At 35.9% G+C, this 22,658-nt stretch overlaps 4 protein-coding genes across 5 annotated transcripts; 2 read left to right on the forward strand and 2 right to left on the reverse strand.

Annotated features, from left to right (window-relative positions):
* Nucleotides 1-662: 662 nt before the first annotated feature.
* On the forward strand, nt 663-7,092 carry LOC133857325 (respiratory burst oxidase homolog protein E). Of its 2 annotated transcripts, XM_062292545.1 has the most exons (15): nt 663-767; nt 918-1,578; nt 1,666-1,828; nt 2,254-2,302; nt 2,622-2,735; nt 2,946-3,371; nt 4,137-4,520; nt 4,615-4,710; nt 4,874-4,989; nt 5,081-5,251; nt 5,340-5,496; nt 5,612-5,800; nt 5,930-6,058; nt 6,189-6,267; nt 6,825-7,091. In XM_062292545.1, exons 2-15 carry the CDS (start codon nt 921-923, stop codon nt 6,932-6,934), a joined length of 2,841 nt encoding a protein of 946 aa, XP_062148529.1. In that variant the 5' UTR covers nt 663-767; nt 918-920; the 3' UTR covers nt 6,935-7,091. The 2 variants fall into 2 exon arrangements, with proteins under 2 accessions (XP_062148529.1, XP_062148530.1); XM_062292546.1 differs by lacking the exon at nt 663-767 and having other exon boundaries at nt 838-1,578; nt 6,189-6,263; nt 6,825-7,092.
* On the reverse strand, nt 7,038-8,865 carry LOC133857326 (uncharacterized). Its single transcript, XM_062292547.1, has 2 exons — nt 8,501-8,865; nt 7,038-7,488 (listed from the first exon to the last, which is right to left on the reverse strand). The coding sequence occupies exons 1-2, from the start codon at nt 8,680-8,682 to the stop codon at nt 7,353-7,355; spliced, it is 318 nt and encodes a 105-aa protein (XP_062148531.1). The 5' UTR covers nt 8,683-8,865; the 3' UTR covers nt 7,038-7,352.
* Nucleotides 8,866-11,111: 2,246 nt separating this feature from the next.
* LOC133857583 (peroxiredoxin Q, chloroplastic) lies at nt 11,112-12,632 on the forward strand. Its single transcript, XM_062292851.1, has 4 exons — nt 11,112-11,410; nt 11,487-11,624; nt 11,888-11,977; nt 12,201-12,632. The coding sequence occupies exons 1-4, from the start codon at nt 11,213-11,215 to the stop codon at nt 12,417-12,419; spliced, it is 645 nt and encodes a 214-aa protein (XP_062148835.1). The 5' UTR covers nt 11,112-11,212; the 3' UTR covers nt 12,420-12,632.
* Nucleotides 12,633-12,821: 189 nt separating this feature from the next.
* LOC133858009 (probable flavin-containing monooxygenase 1) lies at nt 12,822-16,081 on the reverse strand. Its single transcript, XM_062293420.1, has 5 exons — nt 15,611-16,081; nt 14,855-15,095; nt 13,790-13,968; nt 13,334-13,683; nt 12,822-13,246 (listed from the first exon to the last, which is right to left on the reverse strand). The coding sequence occupies exons 1-5, from the start codon at nt 16,043-16,045 to the stop codon at nt 12,907-12,909; spliced, it is 1,545 nt and encodes a 514-aa protein (XP_062149404.1). The 5' UTR covers nt 16,046-16,081; the 3' UTR covers nt 12,822-12,906.
* Nucleotides 16,082-22,658: the final 6,577 nt, after the last annotated feature.

A 22,658-nucleotide genomic window follows, 5' to 3' on the forward strand; every position in this document is an offset into this window, starting at 1 on the left:
TATTGTCTTATATTTATATCTTAACACGACTTGAACCTAACATGCGACATTAGGATTGACAATTTTTGACATAATTAAACTCAGGACAAAATTAGTAAGTTAAGGTTGAAGAGTGTGACTCGTTTAACTAAATGAATCGAATTAAAGTTAACGTATATAATCATAAATTCATAATTCAACACGGCTAAAACTTGACATGCAAACACAAATAACCCCGTTTAATCAACAAAATCTAATCAGAAGAAGAAATGATTCTAGATTCATTTCACTTTTAAGAGAATTGTAACTTTGTAATCCAACTCACTCCTCCACCTTCTATTATATTAAATTAAATAAATGACAACCTACCTCTGTTTTTTTTTTTTTTTTCTTTTCTCTTTTTCGCTCGGCTCTCTATATAAATTAATTATTTGCAACAAAAAGAATCTACATTCTGCAGCAGCAAATTAAAAACTGTTTCTGCCTTCCTGGCTAAGACGCGGGCGCAAAACTCGTAAATCTTTCTCAACCTCTCTGTATCCGGCCACCTATAAACACAACGCGTGTGATATATAGCTGTGGTTGAAGAAACAGCGTTGAAATGAAAATGGGTATGTTGTAGATACATATATAATGTATAACAGTGGAATAAAGTAATGTTTATTACAGAGCATAATCATTTTTGTATATACGGTAGGGGCGAAAATCTCTCAACTACTCTTACAAGCACGACTAAGGCACGAAGACGAAGCAAGGCGTTGAAATCGTGTGTGCAGATTGGTTGAGAGGTGTTTGTCTTGTTTTACTATTTTAGTTTACTTTAGTGTTTTAAGACCATTTGGCTCCCAAACGTGTCAATCAAAGCTAACTTCCACCTCTTTCTATTTCTATTTCTCTTTCTCTTTCTCTTTCTCTCTATCTCTGTATGTGTGTATCAGTGTATGAGCTTCTGCACAGCAGAAATTAAGCAAACAGAGGAGGAGTTGAATTTACCTTTCGGAGAGAAAGTGATGAGGTTGTCGTCGTCGTCTTTTGGAAAAGGCTGTTCGAAGCGGTCCAATTGTAGCCGCGCATTCGAACAATTGGACGACAGTGAAGACGACTCCGGCGAACATGGAGTCGGCGGAGCAATGCTGCCGATATTTCTCAACGACCTGAGACGGAACGATGACCATGACACAGTCGAAGTCACGCTGGAGCTCGAGGAAGACTCCATTGTCGTCTGCAGCGTCACGCCGACGGCGACCGCGGCTACGGGAGAGGTAGAGGCGGAAGGATTTCTGGCGAGGAGCCTCTCCGTGACGTCGAGAATCCGGAGGAAATTCCCGTGGCTGAAATCGCAGTCGAGCTCGCGGACGTCGGTGTCGGATACGGAGGAGCGCAACACGATATCGGCCCGCGACGCTCGCAGAATCAGAGCGGGACTTCAACGGACGAAATCGAGCGCACAGCAAGCGCTCAAAGGTCTGAGATTCATCAACAAAAGCACCGGGAAGGGAGTTTGCCACGCGGACGAGTTGTGCAGAAAAGTGGAGGCGAGGTTCGAGTCCCTGGCCAAGGACGGCTTGCTTGCTCGAGAAGACTTCGGTGAATGCATAGGTAATTAATATATATTAATTGCATTAGCTTGTCTGATAGAGGTTTTAATTACAGAGATAAACATAGATTGAAATTGTGGTGTGGCAGGGATGGGGAAGGAGTCGAAGGAGTTTGCGGTGGGCATATTCGACGCCTTGGCGCGGAGGAGGAGACAGAACATAGGGAAGGTCACAAAAGAAGAGCTTCGTGACTTCTGGCTCCAGATTTCGGACCAGAGCTTCGACGCCCGCCTTCAGATCTTCTTCGACATGTACGGCCTCCACTTTATTTTACTGCACTTCCTTTTGCTGAATTGAATTATATTTATTAATACCAGAAGATGGAAAAAGTTAAAACAGGAATAGACAAAGGAAGAGATGGGAATTTGGAGGGGTGGGGTCAAATATAGTTGACATTACATATTATATATTCAATATTTCCTTTGCCTCGAAAGAGAAGTGAAAAAAAAAATGATCAATAATGGTAGCTAGTTAGCTACTTTGCATAGGTGAGGCATCGATCATGGTATCTTTTCATGTTATGTGCATTAAACAAGTTTATCCTGGATGTTAGACTGCCTAATTCGTGACAATCATTTCAATTCGAGCGTCAGAGTAACAGTAATAATAAATATTTCATTCGAATATTCATTCGAGTTCGTGAGCAGAAGAACTTTAATATACTTTAATTTTGCAGGGCGGATAGCAACGAGGATGGAAGAATTACAAGGGAGGAAGTGCAAGAGGTGAGTAATACTTTTTTTTTTTTTTTTTTAAGAACAAAATTTTCTTTCAAGCTGGGTTGAAAGAAATTTTTTAATATAATCCACTAAACTGATCACATGCGTTCAAAATATATGTAATTCGAATTACATATATTTTTAATAGAACATATCTTATATATTCTCACGTTCACATGCATGTATTTAGTTTAACAGACTAAATTGGTGACAATGCATGTGATCAAGGATGGTGCACAATTCATTAATAGGAATTTGTGAATTAATTGCATGTTAGCACGTACGATAGCATTACGCTTCACTATGTTTCTCTATTTAATTACAGCTTATAATGCTCAGCGCTTCTGCAAACAAGCTATCGAAGCTAAAAGAACAGGCAGAAGAATATGCTTCATTGATTATGGAAGAACTAGATCCAGAAAACCTCGGATATATTGAGGTAAAACTACTAAAACCCTTGTTCAACAGGCTATCGATCATGTCACTGTTTTTTTATCAACGTACACACCAATATTTCAACCCTGCTCTATTATATATAATCCAATCTTTGCTGAGTTGTCAAATGATTTACGCAAGATCGACCAGGCTGGTTGCCCAAAGCATGCATTAACACGTTTGTTGGGCCTTGTGCCTTTTGACCTTTACTCAGTTATGGCAGTTAGAAACGCTGCTTCTACAAAGAGACAATTACACGAACAACAGCAGACCACTGAGCACAGCAAGTACTGTAGGGTGGAGTCAGAACCTCAGTTCCTTCAGGCCCAAGAATATGATGCGAAGAGTAACCGCAACAATCCGGTGTCTCATACTAGAGAATTGGCGGAGAGGTTGGATTTTACTTTTGTGGTTGATTGCCATGGCAGGCCTTTTCACCTGGAAATTCAACCAATACAGAAATAGGGCAGCATTTCAGGTCCTGGGTTATTGCTTGCCGACAGCCAAAGGGGCTGCAGAGACTCTGAAGCTCAACATGGCTCTAATCCTCGTACCAGTTTGTCGAAACACGCTGACATGGCTTCGGTCCACAAGAGCCAGGTCCTTTGTCCCCTTTGACGACAATATTAATTTCCACAAGGTAATAGGAGTCACTAACTGATCAGCAGGTGTTTATAGATAAATGATATACATTTTGGGACATTAATTGAAAGCTTTTTAGTAAGAGTAATGCTACATTTACTTCTAATGATATGTTTTAAGTAAATTTTCATATCAGCCATTTAAAATAAATAAATAAAAAATCACTTAAGACGTCACATCAGTTAATGTTAATTAGGACGTATAAAGGGTAGCATTACTCAAGTATTAAATACCAAACAAAATGGGTATCATATATACATATCTTGTATGCCACATCTGCCTTTTTGGAGTAGGACTGGTTTTGATTAAGAGTAATGTTACTATTCATTTCTATTTATTACATCCATTTCATATGCCGGCTGCCGTAATGTATTTTTTTAAGTTAAGTGATTTTTGATATCAACCACTTAAAACATGTCACATCAATCAATATGAAAAATTGATGATAAATGAGTGTGAAGAGTATTAGAATAACAGTACTCTTAAATTTTTAGGGTTGACATCTACCCCAAAAGAAGATTAAGAATAATGCTAGAAATCATATTAATATTCTACAATGATGATGTGACATTAGGACGGTCACATCATCATTATGTAATAATTAGAGAATAAAAATGTAGTTTGTAACGTTATTTTTTTAAAAAGAAAACACTAATAAAAGGGGATGTTGTAGTTTGTAATTAGAGGAAGTACAATTAATGGTTTATTCACAGTGCAGTTTAAATCATTCTTACATGTCCCTAATTATCATTTTACTTGACAGGTGATTGCATTTGCTATAGTAATTGGAGTGCTCCTTCATGCGGGAACCCATATGGCATGCGACTTTCCTCGCCTTATAAACTCGTCTCCAGAAGGATTTGCCTTGATAGCTTCCGATTTCGGAAACAAAAAACCCACGTACAAAGACCTAGTGAGGGGTGTTGAAGGCGTGACTGGGATTTCCATGGTGGTTTTAATGGCCGTTTCATTCACTCTAGCAACACCTCAGTTCAGGAAAAATGTGGTGAGGCTGCCTGCACCGTTCAACAGATTGACGGGCTTTAATGCATTTTGGTACTCCCATCACCTTCTGGGTATCGTCTACATTTTGCTGCTTGTTCATGGAACCTTCTTGTTCTTTGCCCACCAGTGGTACCAGAAAACGGTAAGAACTTTGGAATCATGATCGTTTGTATGAGTAAGACAGAAGAAGATTGCTAACAGTAGTATTGGAACTGAATGCTTTGCTAACTTTCCAGACATGGATGTACGTCTCTGTTCCATTATTGCTCTACATAGCAGAGCGGAGTGTACGAACGTGTAGATCAGAGCATTATTCAGTTAAAATATCCAAGGTAATTAATTAGTCACTTTTTTTTCCTTTTTTTTTTTTCAATGCGGGAAAGGGAGAAAAGGGGAGTTACAAAGGTGGATTCTTCATTCTTCTAGTAGATGTTTATCAATAGCAACTTTTTTGTGGAAAACCAGAGATTTTCAACACGTTCTTGTTCATTGCAGATTTCAGTGCTACCAGGAAATGTTTTTTGTTTAATCATGTCCAAGCCTCAAGGATTCAAGTACAAAAGTGGGCAGTACATATTTCTGCAATGCCCAAAAATCTCTCAATTTGAATGGTAAGTATTGCTTCTGACAGACATTCAGCTTCCCCTCCCCAAAACCTCCATTCCTAGGAAATGTGATTTGGTAATCCTTTGTCCTTTCTAGGCATCCATTTTCCATAACTTCAGCGCCAGGAGATGATTACCTAAGTGTTCACATCCGTACTGTAGGAGATTGGACGCAGGAATTGAAGCGAATTTTCACCGAGGTGGATGGTTTACCATCTGTCATTGGTCGAGCCAAATTTAGTGTATTCGGGCAAGTGGCTCAGAGAGGGTATGACAGTCTAACATTGCCTTCTTTAGATTGGAATTCAGACAAAATACATAGGGAGATATCAACTCAGCTTAGTTTATTGATGCAGCCAACCCAGATTGTTTGTGGATGGCCCATATGGAGCTCCAGCGCAGGACTATAAAAACTATGATGTCTTGCTACTGGTTGGACTTGGAATTGGGGCTACCCCTTTTATAAGCATCCTTAGAGATCTTCTAAACAATACAAGAACAGAAGAACAACTGGTTGAATTCATATTCAAGCATATATACCACTTCACTTTATTTTTACAACACTTTTTCTTTCTTTCTTTCTTTCTTTTTCTTTCAGAATTTGATGTTTCACATTCTGTTGGCCTAGGATTCGAACACAGACACCACTATATCAGTTGACAGCTTCAATAGTTTTACATCTTCAAATTTGACACCGGGTGGAAGGAAGAAGTGTCAGAGAGCTAAAAATGCTTATTTCTACTGGGTTACCAGGGAGCCCGGGTCCTTTGAATGGTTTAAAGGAGTAATGGACGAAGTAGCTGAAATGGATCACAAAGTAATGAATACTGACTTTTTAAGTTTTAATCATTGCCCATCACAATTATATGTATTTTGAATCATCACAAATGAGCAGGCAAGTGACTGTTCATTCTCTCCTCTTATATATAATTATATACTGAATTAGGGTCAAATTGAGCTTCACAACTACCTTACAAGTGTATACGAAGAACACGATGCAAGGTCAACATTGATCACAATGGTTCAAGCTCTCAACCATGCCAAACATGGTGTTGACATCCTATCTGGAACCCGAGTAAGATCTTTGATTACCTTTACAGTGAACAGACACAAGTTTTTCCATATAGCCAACCAACAAATATGGGCAGTGGAAGGCATTTGGCAATCTTATGGCCTAAACAGTTGCATGTATTGATTTGTTGCAGGTAAGGACGCACTTTGCTAGGCCTAATTGGGATGAAGTGTTTACTAAAATAGCTTCAAGGCATCCATATGCAACAGTAGGTAAAGATACACTACCAAAACACAGAATTGTTAATACAGAGCCATATCCCATCATGCATGCAAACTGAGCGATGTAATACTGAGATCAGAGGGTGGAACTGGGTTCATATCATTAAGGAAAAAACTTCGCTAGCAACCATCTGATTCAACAACTCAGCGCCAGATGACTCAAATGAAATAGATATAAACAGCCAAACTCTTAAGAAACCTTTAACTCAACTTATTGGGCTTGGATTGCCTGATATGTTTTGCAACTACAGCTCTAACTCTATTCAGGGGTCTCGACTAAATTAGAGATTTAATTCGTGAAGCAAAAGGGATATATCAGAAATAGATTAGAATTCTTGTGATGTATAGAGCCGTAGGTCATCTTCTTTTATGCTATTTCGTTCTATTTATCAATTAAGGCGGCCATGATGGTCTAAACAGAAAACCCTCACATTATTATAAATTGACTCATGTAGACCACAATTGTTTAGACTCTAGGGTATATGATCATGAATAATCTCCAGGATACTGAAGGTCTTCTAACAGGAAAAGGGATTGTTACTTTGCAGGGGTTTTCTACTGTGGGATGCCAGTTTTGGCAAAGGAGCTGAGTAAGCTATCTTGCGAGCTGAGTCGCAAGACCTCCACACGCTTCGAGTTTCACAAGGAGTATTTTTGAAATAAAGGGATCACCATCAAAACACCGGCTTATTTTGTTGTAATTATGCTAATGATTCTAAAGGAAAAGACATCATGTATCCATGATAGTAGCTCACAAGATGTAAATGCAATTACCATGTATTACTCATTTACTAGTTCAGTCCAACACGAGAATTTTATAAAACAAAGAAAGGAAAATGCAAATAGTAGATTTCTTGGCTGCAATGACTCCAAATTGCTCCCCCTCCTTAAAACATCCAAAAGAAAATTCTGCAAAATCATTCTCTATTGATGCAGTGAGACTAATTGCCTGTCTTGGATCTGAAAATTCTCCAAATTGTTCTCTTTGCGAGTAAGCAGCTATAATCAGCAGAAAAGTTTACCTGTAAATGATAACAACACTGAAGTTGGCATAAAATGAGAAGGACAGGGTGGAATCAATTATCTTTCAATCTCTTGAGAAGGTTGGAAGCCCAGCGCCGAACGCGTCGCCTCAGTGTGTACCCGAATACAACTCCAACAGCAAAGGAAATAGCACAAAGCTTTGAGCAAGTCCACAGTGATACCACTTGTCTGCAACCAGACATACAATAATTGCCTTTTTAGAAGAGAAGACTGAAAAATATAACGAGAGGAAGAAGAAAAATTTAATAATTGCAGTTTGGTTTCCATTGACTTTGAAGAGAGAAAAATGGCAAAGCTTATATAAAAAGGTGCATCATAAAGAGAGAGGGATTGTGGTTGGCCAGTTTGAATATAAATTTCGTTAGTTATATTATTTATAATGCTGCTAAACGTTTGGATTTCCACAAAAGAGAAGTTCAAAAAAAAAAAAAAAAAAATTCAACTGGTACATTTTAATTTTGCCTTGTGTGAATCAAAATTCTAGCTATGCCATTGAATATATTAGGCCATATCCAAATCCGCTCTAAATTCTCCACCCACATGACTTCGCATGACATTTACAAGGATAACTACTTATTAACAGCCTTCCACATTCCCGTAAAGAGTAATGCTAGACTAGAAACCACACATTTTCTCTCACTTTTATCCCGCCCCGTTGACATGGCAGTGCCAATCAACTCTTGGATCCGCTTCTATTAAAAAAAAAATAAAAAAATAAAAAAATCAAGGGTTGATTTTGGCAAGATAAAAGTGGGATAAAAGTCTAGTTTCTAGCATTTCTCATTACTAAATGAAAAAGTGGTCCCTTTCTAGGGATAACCTACTTCTACATTGTTCTTTCTTTTTCTTTTTTTGGATGAATTACGTTGTTCTCATTGGGTACTCCCCATTTCCTCCAAAGCATAGAAACTTTACCATCATACTAACAGACATGTACATCAAACCTCAGTATTTAAACTTTGAAAAATTCTGATAAACTCATTCATACTATTACAAAAGCAAACATTTCGTATAACAGGCTTCTAAGTTTAGCATAAAAAATAAATAAGAAGCTCATACAAATAATTTGTACACCCCAGTTCGCTAGTGAAGAAAGAAAACAATTAAATACAACATATTGACATAGTAAATCAAAGAAACCGAAAAGAAAAGAGAGAGAGAGGGAGAGAAGTGGAAGTACCTAGGAGCCCGGGTGACCAAAACATGAGACTGATCAGAAGAAGAAGAAGATAAAGCGGCAGAAACTCCTCCTCCCACTCCACCGCCACTCAAATAGGGAGTCTCCGATAAGGGAGAAGAACTGGAAGAGCCTAACTTCGTCTCTTTTGAGACTTTAGGAATCAATTTCTGTAACCCCTCCATTTCTCAAACCTCCAAAAACACACGAAGACTTACACAACCGGACCCAGAAGACCGAACCCAACTATCAATTCAACAAACCCGCACCGGTAAAAGATAAGGAAAGGAACAGCAAGAATATTTGATGAATAGTGGTTCAAGGGTTTTAAGGATGGTTCATGTGCTCACTCCGCAGAGTTGTTGAAATCACAGGGATTTCCTGCAACCTGGTAAAGTCAGCCCAACCTCGATATATTGGACAAGTTGCGGACCACCAAAATAAAGATGGGCCTTATTTAGATTCGGCCCAAAAAAGATGAAGAGTTTAAATTTATGAATGCCGTAACTTGAAAAGTATTTTAAGGTGGATTCTTTTGGAGTTTGCTGGCCCCATATTTTATCAAAATATTGTATTCAATTATTTTCTATTTGTTTTGATTTTGGTATTGAAAACTGTAATGTTTTGCATAACTATTATTAGAATTGGGGTTAATTTAGATTTTTTTAGGCCCAACACAAAAATCATAATCTCAAAATGACTTAAACTGAGTCAAATAAAATGAAAGAGGAGTCGGTTAGGGTTAAAAAAGAGGCAAAACTGTCTCAATATTAAATTTCAAACAATTTTGTCCTTCATATTAGCTTAACTTACTCCTCTTCGTTTTATTTGAAATTGAGAAGATCCGTCTCTGTTCGATTAGATTTGAATTTTTGTAATCGCGTCGAACCGTATACTCAATAGAGCTTTTCATTTGAGGATAAGTTAAAAATTTGGCACATGTGGTTTAAAATATTTTTCAAAAACGGTCCTTGCATTTTAAAAAGTGATAAATTGATGTTTACAAGGACTTCTCTTTTTGCTTTCCTTGGGAAAATTTATGATTACTGCTCGAGCCATTTCCTGGACTATGCTTTGAGTGTGTTTGGTTCGCTTTTGAAAATTCTTTGGAGTCAATTTTCTGAAGTTTCTTTGAACGTATGTGTGTTTACGATGATTTGAAAAATATAGAAAATGTGATTCTTGGCTAGACTATTAGAGAGATGTAGTCAACAAGCTACAATTCAAACGGTGAAATCAAATTGGTAATCACTACGAAAGTTCCTCTCACGATTGTTAAATTCTAGTTGAATTTCCCCCATTTGGGTTCGAAGTTTCAATTTCAAACAGACTAAAAATATATAGGAAGAAAAAAAAAAAAAAAAAAAAAAGAGAGGCAAAATCGGTTCACATTAAATGGCTTAATGAGGTACAAAAGTGGATGAAAACTTCATGTAATAAAAAAAAAAGGGTTAATTACGTTTTTAGTATCTGAGTTTTGAAAATTTTATTTTTTGGTACTTAGGTTTCAATTTCCATCACAGATGGTACTTTCGTTTTAGGAAAAGACCAAATTAGTACATCACTCAAGTTTTTCGTCCAAGAACTAACGGCTCGCCACGTCACTGCCACTTAGCACCACTAAGAACACGACACATGTTCCTTGCGATACGCCAGCAACCACATAATTGTCAAATCACCCACATCTTTAAAAATTAATTAAAAATAATAAACTTTGAAAAAAAAAAATGAAAAAAAAAAAGAAGAGGGGTGCCACCCCATGGTGGCTAAGGGGGTAGCTCAGCCACCCTTTTTTTTTCAATTTTTTTTTAAAATTTTATTATTTTTAATTAATTTTTAAAAATATAGGTGATTTGACAATTATGTGGATGCTGATGTGTTGCAAGGGACATGCGTCGTGTTCCTAGTGGTGCTAAATAGCAGTGATTTGGCGGATTGTTAATTTTTTGACGAAAAATTTAACTGAGATATTAATTTGGTCTTTTCCCAAAACGGAAGTACCATTCAAAACTTATGTACTAAAAACATATTTATCCCTAAACAAAATTGATAAATACGTCATTGCATTTAACTTTCGTCCAAAATTTGGATGAAAATCAACATAATGTTATCTAAGCACCAATCATATTGTGTAACGTCTCTCCTATTTGAATAAAAGAGTGACCCAATCACGCTGAAGTAAAAATATAAAATAAAAGAAGAAATTGAAGGGGTGGTCAAAATGACCAAATGGGAATTCTCATGGCGATGGGGTGGCCACCCCCCTATAAGTAGATTTCAATTTCTTCTTTTATTTTATATTTTTACTTTTGTTTTTATAATTATTTTATCTTTAAATTTAGGGAATTTTGAATAAAAGTTAGGTGTAATGACTTGTTTGTTAATTTTGGTTACTACAAATAGTTTTTAATCATTTTTTTAACCTGAAGAATCTATTTGCACCACCATGAAAGAAAAAAAAAAAAAAAAAAAAAAAAAAATTACATTTCTTCCTTGAAAATAATCATATTTGTACTCAAACGACAATCTCCTTGTACCTGAAAAAAAAAAAAAAAAACATAGGTGATTGGTGCCCTGTAAATCAGAGGTTGGGGTCAGCAATCGTCCACGCCAGAAGCCAATTAGCCAATCTATCCCGATTCCCTATCTTTCCCAAGTAAATGTAATCAGATAGCAGTGGAGAACCCTTCATTCTTGCTCTCTAGTCTCTATCCTATGGCTTCCCTCACTCTCCCAAACCACTCTCTCCCCTCTCTGCTCCCCACTCAATCTCCCAGACACCCATTGTCTCATAACCTCCAAATTATCTCCAAATCATCTCAATCCCAGTTTTATGGTCTCAGGGTCTCTTATTCTTCCTCCTCTTTGACACTCCCATCTTCTTCTTCAGCCAAGGGTTCTATTTTTGCCAAGGTACATTGCTCACTGTATAGAATTGTGTGCCGCAGCTAGTCTTTTTGTAAGGGTTTTAGTGTATGTTTCTTGACAGGTGAACAAAGGTACGGTCCCACCATCATTCACATTGAAAGATCAGGATGGAAGAAATGTGAGCCTCTCCAAATTCAAAGGCAAGCCAGTGGTGGTCTATTTCTACCCTGCTGATGAGACCCCTGGCTGCACCAAACAGGTACTTGTTCTTTTTTGTTACCAGATTATCTATATGAATTATATATGTTAGCTAATGGGTAGCCTTTTTTTATGAATAAATAAATAATTAATGTTCTTCCTGCTGCAGAATCATAATGTATGTTTAGATTGAGAACATTGTATATCAATGTTTTGTGAGTTTTTACTGTTTTGAGAATAGTTTCACATTAATATAGGACTTGTCATCCAAACAGAGCATTAAGGTTATACAATGCAGGGCCTAACAATTTGATACCCCGACAGGCTTGTGCTTTCAGGGACTCCTATGAGAAATTTAAGAAAGCAGGAGCTGAGGTTGTTGGGATTAGCGGTGATGATCCATCATCTCACAAGGTACAAAATAGCTTTAACAAGAATAAGATCACAACTACTAAACATCCATAAAGTCATGACCACTACTGTCTACTAGTATGCTATCATTATATTTTGGATAATGTTTCTTTGTAAGCTTTTGCAATTTCAAGACTTTAAGCTATTAAAAAAACATTCAGAACTCATTCAGTTGTTGGTAATCATGCTTAAATTAATTTGACAAGAAAGGTTTAAATGTTTGTAGGCTTTTGCAAAGAAATATAGGCTTCCTTTCACTTTGCTGAGTGACGAGGGAAACAAGGTGAGGAAAGAGTGGGGAGTGCCATCAGATCTGTTCGGAACACTGCCTGGGAGACAGACCTATGTTCTTGACAAGAAAGGAGAGGTTCAACTCATCTACAACAACCAGTTCCAACCTGAAAAGCATGTCGATGAGACCTTGAAACTACTTCAAAGCATTTGAGCCTCTTTATCTTCTTATTCTTCCCTTTTTTTTTTTTCGCGCCTTCGAAAAGTATTTATCTTGTATTATTCAAGTCCTTTGTAATTACTTTAGTTGCTAGCCACTTTGAACCCTTCATATATTCCACCAGGTGAGAAGGGTGATCATTTCTGCTCTAGAACATCAAACTATTTTGAATTTTTCAGGGAATGAAAATCAAGCGTGGTGATTGTACGTTTTGTTTAAGACAACAACTGAGATATTAAATGCTTACTATATAACAATTTTCTGGACAATATAAAAGTGCAAATACTTTTTATTCAAACATAGAGATCTTTAATCCTCCTCTACATGCTATGTATATATATATATATATATATATATATATTATATTTTAGTTATTATATATCTATTATCATTTGGTACTTTTTCCTTTCACCATTATAAGATAAGATATAAATTAACTAGAAACCTCCCTTATAGAAGTGATCATGTACTTATCACTGCCTCAATTTTCCTTGTAGTCTTCACTACAATAGGGGCTAAATGCTTCTGAAAACCAGTTCTTCTTCCTCCAAGAATTCCATCCCATCTCTTCACATATTTCATCACCGTGATTGATGCTAAAGGTAGAGATGCAGTGCCTCTTATAGAACCTAGTTGTCCTCTTTGCTACTTCAATCTCTTTAGTTGTCTGTTCAATCATCTTCTCAACACTTGGGAGCTTAAATTTGTCATCTACAAGACGAGCTAGCCATATGGAACGCAGCTCCGCAGAGTGAAGGTTTGCAATACTCTCAAGATAACCCACAAAAGCCATGTTCGGAATCAAAGGATGGATTGTGCCCCTGCAATAAAAAAAGGAAATTAAGTATATCTTGATCATGCTACTTTTAAAAAAGCTATGACAACAATTTTAACAGTATAATTCTTACCTGTATAAGGCCATGACACCGGAAGGATATTCTAGCAAACTACGGAAAGGCTCCGGTAATATAGCTTTGAGCTTTTTTTTCCCATCAAAACCAGTTGCAAGAATCACAACATCAGCCTCCAGTTTGGTGTCATCATCAAATTCAATTCCTTCCTTTGAGAACCACCACTTTGAAGCTCTTTTGAAGACAATCTTTCCCTTGTCAGCTTCAGAGAAGAAATTCTCTGGCATAATAGCCATCTGACAAGATGCATAGTCTTCCTCAAAAGGGTGGTCTGGTCTTAATCCATACTTCTGCAGAGGAAGTTTCCACAGCAAATAGGACTCGATAAATTTTGAGACTCCACGCCTCTGTTGAAAATCATACAGATCAAACAACTTAACATTAGCCCCTCTAGCTAGCTAGTACTCGTCAGCCAGAGTAGTTTGTTCTGCTAAAAATTTGTTAATTAATTACCATGGGAGATAAAAGAAGGCAAAGAAGGGCTCTGAGAAGGCTTTGGTTAGGTCTTTCATGGAGGAACTGAGACAATCTTGTTGAGTAGAACAAGTAAAATGGCAAACCCCAAACCCAGTAATGGGGAACGGTCCAGTGCAAAGTCCTTACCACCATGGTGCACGGTTGCCCTCCCGGCCCTTCAAAACCAATTAGACAGCACTACTGTTCATTATACAAGTCATATCAATATATACTATTAAAAATGCAGGTCACTTATTTCAAAAACTCTAGCTCGTAAAAAATAATGAATTTAATTAATTGCTTAACACAGCCTATGAAAATAAAATCAAGAAATATATGGGGAGATTTGCCTGAAAGTTTCTTTTTCTTTACGAAGAAAATCAGGAACAGCTAGAAGTTATTTTCTTGCATATATATAATACATCCAAATTTTCCCATGTCATAAAAGTTTGACATGTACGTTGTAATCCGAAGAAATTTCCAAGACACGACCGCCTTTGTTCCAGAGGTTACGTGGTGTTGAAAGTACTAAATTAAAGTAGACACCTGTCCAACCTCTTCCTCATGAGTACATCAGCAATATTTACAAAGTCAAAACTGATGCGTAGAATTCCAACTCGTGCGATTTATAGAATCGTTGGAAACATGTTCATTCAGATTCAATTCACAACGTCAACGTCAAATACATCTTAATTGTATGAAAAGCATGCAAATTCCAACTCGACGTGGAAAATCAGAAGTGTATATATATATATATATATATATATATATATATTTTTTATCTAGGATGCGAAGCCCCCACTCCCCAAAATGGAAAGTCTTTTCTAACAACGATCAAATACACATGCAATTTGTATCTGTCTAGATGGCCAAGGAATTAGGCTAGCTAGGCTTCCGCTAATATTTTGTGACGGAAAGAAAGGGAGAACTTTATAAAAGCTTTTGAAAAGCTTTTGGACCCTAAAGTTTCACATATTTGAATCTAATATATATATATATATATACACTCGTTAGATGTACGTACGATCGGATATATAAAGCTAGCTCAATATTAGTACGTACCTTGGTTCGCCTCTGCGCACTCCAGTGCTAAATCAATTGCTGATTTCTTGTAGCCAATGACTGCAACCTTCTTCCCCTCAAGTAGATGTGTAGCAGCTTCCTTGTCAAGTTTGCAGTAATCAATGGAATGCAGGACCTGGCCCTGAAATATCTCAGGCCCTCTGTTGCGGGGAAATTCTGGAGTTTTTGGTACATCCCCATATTTTCCAACGCAAACCACAATAAACTCGAAGGCGTACCACTGAATCATGCAAGCAAATAAACAAAACTCACTTTATTTTCTATAAACTGGGCTAATGTTAAAATAATAATGATAACAACCATACCTATAATAGTAATAGCATATATATATAATAATAATGAAACTCTTTTGTTTGTACTCTGTTTTTTGGTTAGTAAAGATCACTTATTCATCCAAAAAATGAAAAAGAAAAGCATATAATTCTAACTTTTTATGGTGGATGAAAGTGTCAAAGCTAAGGATCGATGACACAAAACTTTTATAATTCTACTCTATATCATGTATAATAACAGCAAGAAATCCGGTGTGTAAGAAGAGACCTAGCAAAACATATGAGACTTCAAAGAAGTTTATGGCTGACATATAGGACTATATATATATATATAGTTTTCTTCTAGGAAAAGAAATACAGAGAAAAATCTTGTTGTGTTTTCTTTGGAAGTACCCTAAGAACAGGCTCAACTTACGCCAAATATAATTTTCCTATGTTTGGAGAAAATAAGAACAATAACAACCTGAACAGTGTCTGAATGGTTGGTTTGGACAGCAACCTCCCAAACAGGGTGTCCGGGCAACAGAGTGGCCGGTTTGCCAGTGAAATCAGCTGCTGCTTCCCGGTCACCTACAAACCTGATCTCAACCACCTTTGAGTTGAACCTCACACATTTGAGCACGTCAAAGTGCTCAGCATATTGTTGCAAGTAGTCCAATATCTGAGTATGAGATGGAAAAGTGTTGTTATCCCTGTCAGGCCAAGGGAAATCGGAAAACTCATAATCACAACGATAGGACTGAAGCTTTGTGGAACTGTAGGAACAGTGCCTCCAGACCCCTCCAATGGAGTCACTCGCCTCGAAAACTATGGGGTTGTGGTGGGCTAGTTGTTTAGCGGCTGCTAAGCCGCTAACACCAGCCCCGATTATGGCAATTTTTGAGACCACGGGAGCCATAGTGGTGATCAGATCAGAGGCCGAGAACTCTAGGCTTCAAATGTGTTTGAACGTAGAGAATATGTGAAGCTCGCTCGGTATTTATAGGGGTTTGCATGGGTTTGGTCACACAAGGAGCACGTGAAATGGACTTTTAGAGCAGGGAGAAAAATAATTTTTGGGTTGGTGAATGGTGAAGGTCAAGAGATGACCAACTAACTATTATATTCATCAAGTGAAATTCAGTAGTGAGGAACGGGAACTTTCGTCCACTAGCTGGTTTTTCTTTAGTTTTTAGATGGTAATTATTATTGTTGTACAATTTCTTTGTACCTTCAAATTCCGATAAATTCGTACAGCGAAAAAAAAAGAGAGGCAAATTATATTGTTATATATATTAAATGTACCAACCTGTTGCCTATCTAGAAAGATTTGCTACTCGATTCCTTTTCACATTACCTAGTGTAATAACAACCATAATAATAACAGTAATAATAATAATAATAATATACCACCACCAAAACAAGAAACAGAAGTAGTTCTGCTATTTTGGGTGATTTTTTGCTTTTTAGCTAAAAAAAAAAAAAAAAAAAAAAGTGTTAATTGATAATTAGAAACATATATCAAACACTAGTACTCAAATTAATTTTATTTTTTTATGTCGTATACACGTCGATCACAACCAAAAAAAACAAAAGACACAACCTAAAAAGTTTTGTTAAATCAAATATTCCCTGCAATTAATCAAATATTATATATACGCAATTCAAACAATTAATAATTGAATCCCAATCCACCTTTAAGTAATTAATGTAGACACGTACGTACATACAAGCAATTAATCCTTTCACATACTATAAAGTATTCGGATCGGAGTGGTTTTATTCATCCTTTTCATATTGGAGAAGACCAAAATGAAAAATATGACTTCGCATGCAGCCGTACAAATCTTAGTTGACAGGAACAAAACTTGGAGGATAAATAGGGTGGAAAATTAACACATGCATAATTTCTTGATGTTTACTGAAGAAGGGAATATAAGCAATTTCTGGGTAGCTGGATCCGTGGACGAACTATTAATTTGGTTGGGTCATTACTACTGTATAGTGTATAGTGACCATATATGCTTGGGGATTCTCAAGTCAAAAGTTAAAACCATGCATTCGAAGACAAAGAGGACGCGACCAATCAACACCATGGACCACCAACAAGCTAGCTAGGTGGGTAAGGGTTCAAATATAATTTCCCTTCCCATCCAAACTATCTCTTCGATCTTTTTAGGAAGTGGAAAAAATCTGTTTTTAATTAATAATAGATATCTTGGCAAAGAAGATCGATCTCAGTACAAAAGTGGCAAGAATCCTCACAATTTGAGGCATGCATATATGGTTGGAGAAAGTTGTTATATATTAGTGTTACAATATTAATTCTACATATATAACACTTTAATTAATCTAAAAGTTATTTTTGTTCAGCAAGTTGCGACCATATATGCATATAGCATGTGTAATGATTCAACGCCACCTAAAAATACAACTTTTCATCACTTTGTTTATGTGGTAAGGTGATCCATCACCTTAATTTATTTTTAAAAATAAAAAAAAGCTCAAAAAGTAGTAGGGGAACCACCTTGCCACGTAGGTAATTAAGGTGGTGAAAAATTGTATATTTAGGTGGCGATAAATCATTACTCATCCAGCATTAACGTACTCTCAACGAGAGTTGTTTTTTTGGGCTCGATCAAAATCTATCGGTTTTTCTTCTGAATCAACGTTTTAAGTTAATTTTTGTTAATTGTACTTTACAAAATATTTTCAGTTTACATTTTAGTACGTAGGAGGTTAATTTATAATTACCGAATTCCATCTGATCGATCCATAGTTTCTGACTTTCTGTTTACTATATATCCTACGCTATCAACAATCCAAATTATATATATATATATATATATGTTCGGCGTATATATAATTAAACGCATAATTAAATACATGAGCATATACTAAATTACGCATGAAGCTAGCTAGCTCTCGTTTTCATGCAAACTAATTGGCCCCCTTACTTTTAGAAAATTCGTGAGATCGAAAGAAAAGTAAACATCCAAGAATACACGAAGAAGCTTGGAGGAAATGAGGCACCTACTATACGTACGTTCTTGGAATGGGCTTAATTTAAAGCATTAATTTAAAAACAAAAAGAAATTGAAAATCAAAGTTCTTTTACCATAGTCAAGACGTACTTCAAGATTCTATATATGCATGGTTCCTGGTAAAGAGTAGTACTCCGGATTTCTCTTTGATTCAAAGCTCTCGTGCATTTGATTTTTATTTATTTAATAGTTCTTTTTGTTTATTTTTGATTAGTCAAATTCCAAATTTTGTAATGCTTATTAAGTCTCTTAACAACTTGTTTATGCTTGTCTAATACTCTTAACAACCTCATCTTTGCCATGTTCCATCCAAATTAAAATTATAAGGGGATGCCTTAAACCCCTTTTACCACGGCATGCATGCAGAGTTGAGCGAGCGACTAGGAAATATATTGAAAATTGCTAAATTAATTATTCACACACTTATTACAAGTAAATCACACATGCATGCATGGGGATCGGAGAATATATAGGTTGACAGTTTCTTGATTCAAATGAATTAATTAAAATCATGAAAACTACTTGTGCAGTTTTAATTCAAATTAAGCTCAATTTGACCAAGGAAAATTGCTTGCTTGCTAGCTAGCTAGCTATGACTGCCATATGCAATGCATGTAACGTCTTTATTCTTACTAAATTATTTTAATTGAATTAAAAACAGAAATAAATTTTCATTTATGTTTGACCTCTTTTTTTAAAAAAATAAAAAATAAAAAATTGAATGTACGTGGTGCGTTGCATTTTCCATTTAAGTTTTTCTGACTTGTTGAGCCATGCTCATCAAATCGATCCACATCGATCCGATCGAGCTGCGCCCATATATATATATATATATATATATATATATATAAGAGTACGTAGTACTGTTATAATTAGATGCCTTAATTAAGCATTAGTTAAATGATTAATTCCGTTTAAGCTTTTAATAAAAAGAAAAGAAAAGAAATGATTTTGTGTGATGGGGGTGATGGCCGGTAAGGAGAAAATACGTTGAAGTAGACATGATTAGATGAGGACAAATTAATTAAGTTGAGAAATGCAAAGAGTTTCCGTGTATATTGTTTGGAGAGCAACCGAGCAAAGCAATTGGGCAATGGGGAAGTAGTAGTACAATTATTGGCGACAATACCTAACAAAGAGAGCCCATGCATCAATTATGTGCGGTGGCTTCCACACTACATGCCTTTTATGATGACTCCAAACCCAATTTGTTTTTGGCCTAACTTTTCAAACCCATTCATTAGATTCGTCTTTCCACAAATTGTGGCTGTGGCTTGCACAACGGAGTCAGGTTTATGCATATAGCATAGCAGCATATACACCCCCCGGCCAACTCGGCAACCTTGTCTTAATTCGCCCCATATTCTCTCTCTCTCTCTCTCTCTCTCTCTCTCTCTCTCTGTGATGTCTGCCATTTGTACAGATGCCCAAGAATTGGAAGTCAAAGGCACGAATACATGCACTGTGTGACGGCTGACGCAGACCGGTCGTTGAATGGCAATATATAGACAAGTCTGAATGACAACCTTTTTTTTTTTTCTCACTTCAAGTCCCCATCTCAAAATTAAAGATTTTTGCCATATGGGTGGCGTCTCTAGCTAGTCTGGTGTTTTTTTCTTCTCCTTCTTCTTCTCTCTTTAAAAAAAATAAAAATAAAAATGCATTGTCTGTTTTAAGTGATTAACAGTTTTGTTATAAACGAAGAGGAGTCAATTAAATCATTAAGAATTGCTAGTTAATTGATTTGAGATATAATCCATTTACAATTTCTATATAACTCTAAAAACTTTTTTTTTCAAACTAACCATTAGATCTCTTTTAATTTTCAGATCGGTTGAATGGAAATAAACAAATCCGAATCAGAACCTTCTTTTTCTCACTTCAAGTCCCCATTTCAAAAAAGTTTTTTGCCATATATATATATGGGTGGTGTCTCTAGTCCGGTGTTTTCTTCTTCTTCTTCTCTTTCTTTTTTTTTTTTTTTTTTTTTTTTGGTTTTTTTTGTTTTAAGGAAAAAAAAAAAAGAAATAGAAAAAGTATTGCCAGTTTAAGTGATTAACAGTTTTATTTTTGTAAGTAACTGACATAAAAAGTCACTTAAATCACGACATATTAGTCGGTGTGAAGCTTGTGAGAGTACCAATTCTTTTTTTTCTCTTTCTTTTTTATATTTTTCCTTTTTCTGTGTACGCTGCCCCTTCTACCATAACTATAGGAAATAGAGATGATCTATTTTATGGTCTATTTCATTTTTTTTGCATCCAAGTTTTACATGGTACCATATCATCTAAAATTTTAAATAACATGACAACATGTCTAATCAAGACCATAACAATAGATCCTATAGAAGCAATAAACGATATAACTACAACTTTATCTATGAAGAATGCATAAACGAAGAAGAGTCTATTAAATCAGTTAGAATTGCTAGTTAATTGGTTTGGATCTAGTTTGAATTTTAGTTTCAGTTTCAACATTATATTAATTGTTGTCAAACCCACCTTTGAGGAATTTTCAAGGTTAGAGGAATTTTCAAGGTTAAAATTTCACTCTCGGACTAGTCTTTCAAAAATAGAAAGAGAGAGGGAGAGACCAGAGACCACAATTGAAAAGAACTTCTTACGCTATAATTTTTTTTTTTTTGGGGGGGGGGGCCATATATGACTCAATTATTTTTTTCAATCTTTAGTAGCTAGGGGCCATGTCCCCTACTAGTCTACATGTGGCTCCACTGTTTTAATTGGTTGGGATTAGAGTTGTAATAGAATTTCAGTTCTTTACTTATTTAATGAAGCTTAATAATAAGAATCTCACAGAGGAATTTTATCAAACATTTGAAATGAGCTATTGTGATCTCTCGTATTCGAAAGGAGCTCTTAAATTTTACCGTGCCATGCAACCATAACCCTTTATAGGTGTCATTAAAGCCGTAAAAAATCATGAATGCTTTACACTTAACCATAATAGCTAGGTATAGTAAGTAGGTAGTTGGTCTAAAAACAGTGTCTAATATAATAATGCAGCCAAAAAATCATGCGAAATTCTTTTATATGGTTTTGAATTCTCCGATTTAGAATAAGCTACAACGTTGTTTGAAGTTTGAACGAATTTTCTACACACGAGAAGTTTGAAAGACGAAGAAAAAGAAGAAGACGGAAGAAAAATTAATGGTAGTAGGCTAGGAGCTTTGGACCGGCCCGAACCCATTCCCACTTTTCCCTTTTGGGTGAATGCAGGCCCTACGATGCTTACGGTTTTTAATCTTGCGTCCCCTTGTGATAATAAGGCATGCCTTGAAAACTTATGCACTAACATATATAGATTTTTTATTTTTTCTGTTTGGTGGGGGGTTTGGATGAACATAATTTTATAGATCTGATAATGTATATGTTGACACATAATTAAAGTATTTTGTATAAAACTATTATAAGGAAATTTACATCCTAAAAGAAGTTTTCGGAGATAACGAGGACGGTCTCGGTACGTGAATTACAAGTTGAAAATGAGCACGTAAGCATAAAATGAGTTTCTTTCTTTTCCTTTTTACATATATAGTGCATCGATCGGTTTCCTCAAAAATGGCATAGCTAACGACATGAAAATTGTAAAATCAAGTTATACGACAATCATATAACAGTCTACTAAGAGTAATATTATAAGGAAGACTCGTGTCTTTCTTGAGTCCTCACAAAATTGATGTGACTTTTAAAATCACCATGAGATGTGTGATAAATCACTATTTTATAAGGATTCAAGAATGACATGAGTTTTCTTTATAGTGTTTCTCATTTTCGAATAGCGGGTGATAGCAATTAAAACCAGTCTTTCTTCATTTGGGCTCCTGGTTTAGGCCCAAGTATAAAAATGGTCCTTCATGTGCTTTGCGGATTCATAGAGTCAGCCCAGCACAACCCACGGCTGCATTTTCGGATTCCGTACCGAAGTTGCAATAGAAAATCAGCGTATGAAGTGGGCTCCTGTCTTTTGTTTTGTTGAATCCAAATCTTTCTGGAAGTACATGCGGCATCAATGTTTTAGCCTTTAGGATAGGAGCTCCTATTAATTAAATATTCTATACGGTAAACCTTATTTATTAAGAAAAAATTTGAACTCCCATGCAAAAAGGAGTGGTAGAATATAAATTAAATTACTAAATTTTTAAAATAAATTGTAATTTAACCCCTTGCATGAAAAGCTCTACAATTTTTGAAGGTGAAAAAGTAAATTTTGGAACGGCTGGACCGAATTACGAAGGGTCGCCTTCAAGACAAGAAGAAAATTACCAGTGAAGTTTGCTGGAGGCTATGTTTTTTGTTTTGTTTGTTTGGTTTTTTTGGTTTTTTTGGGTTTTTTTTTTTTTTGACTTTTCTTTAATCGATGATTCTTTTGGTTTTTTTTTTTTTTAAAAAAATATTTTTGAAATTTTCTATTTCTTTTATTCTATTTTCTATTTTCTTTCAAACTGGATTTGGATGAAATGCATTCAAT

This window comes from Alnus glutinosa, chromosome 14 (genome assembly GCF_958979055.1).
Source record: "Alnus glutinosa chromosome 14, dhAlnGlut1.1, whole genome shotgun sequence".
NCBI lineage: Eukaryota > Viridiplantae > Streptophyta > Magnoliopsida > Fagales > Betulaceae > Alnus > Alnus glutinosa.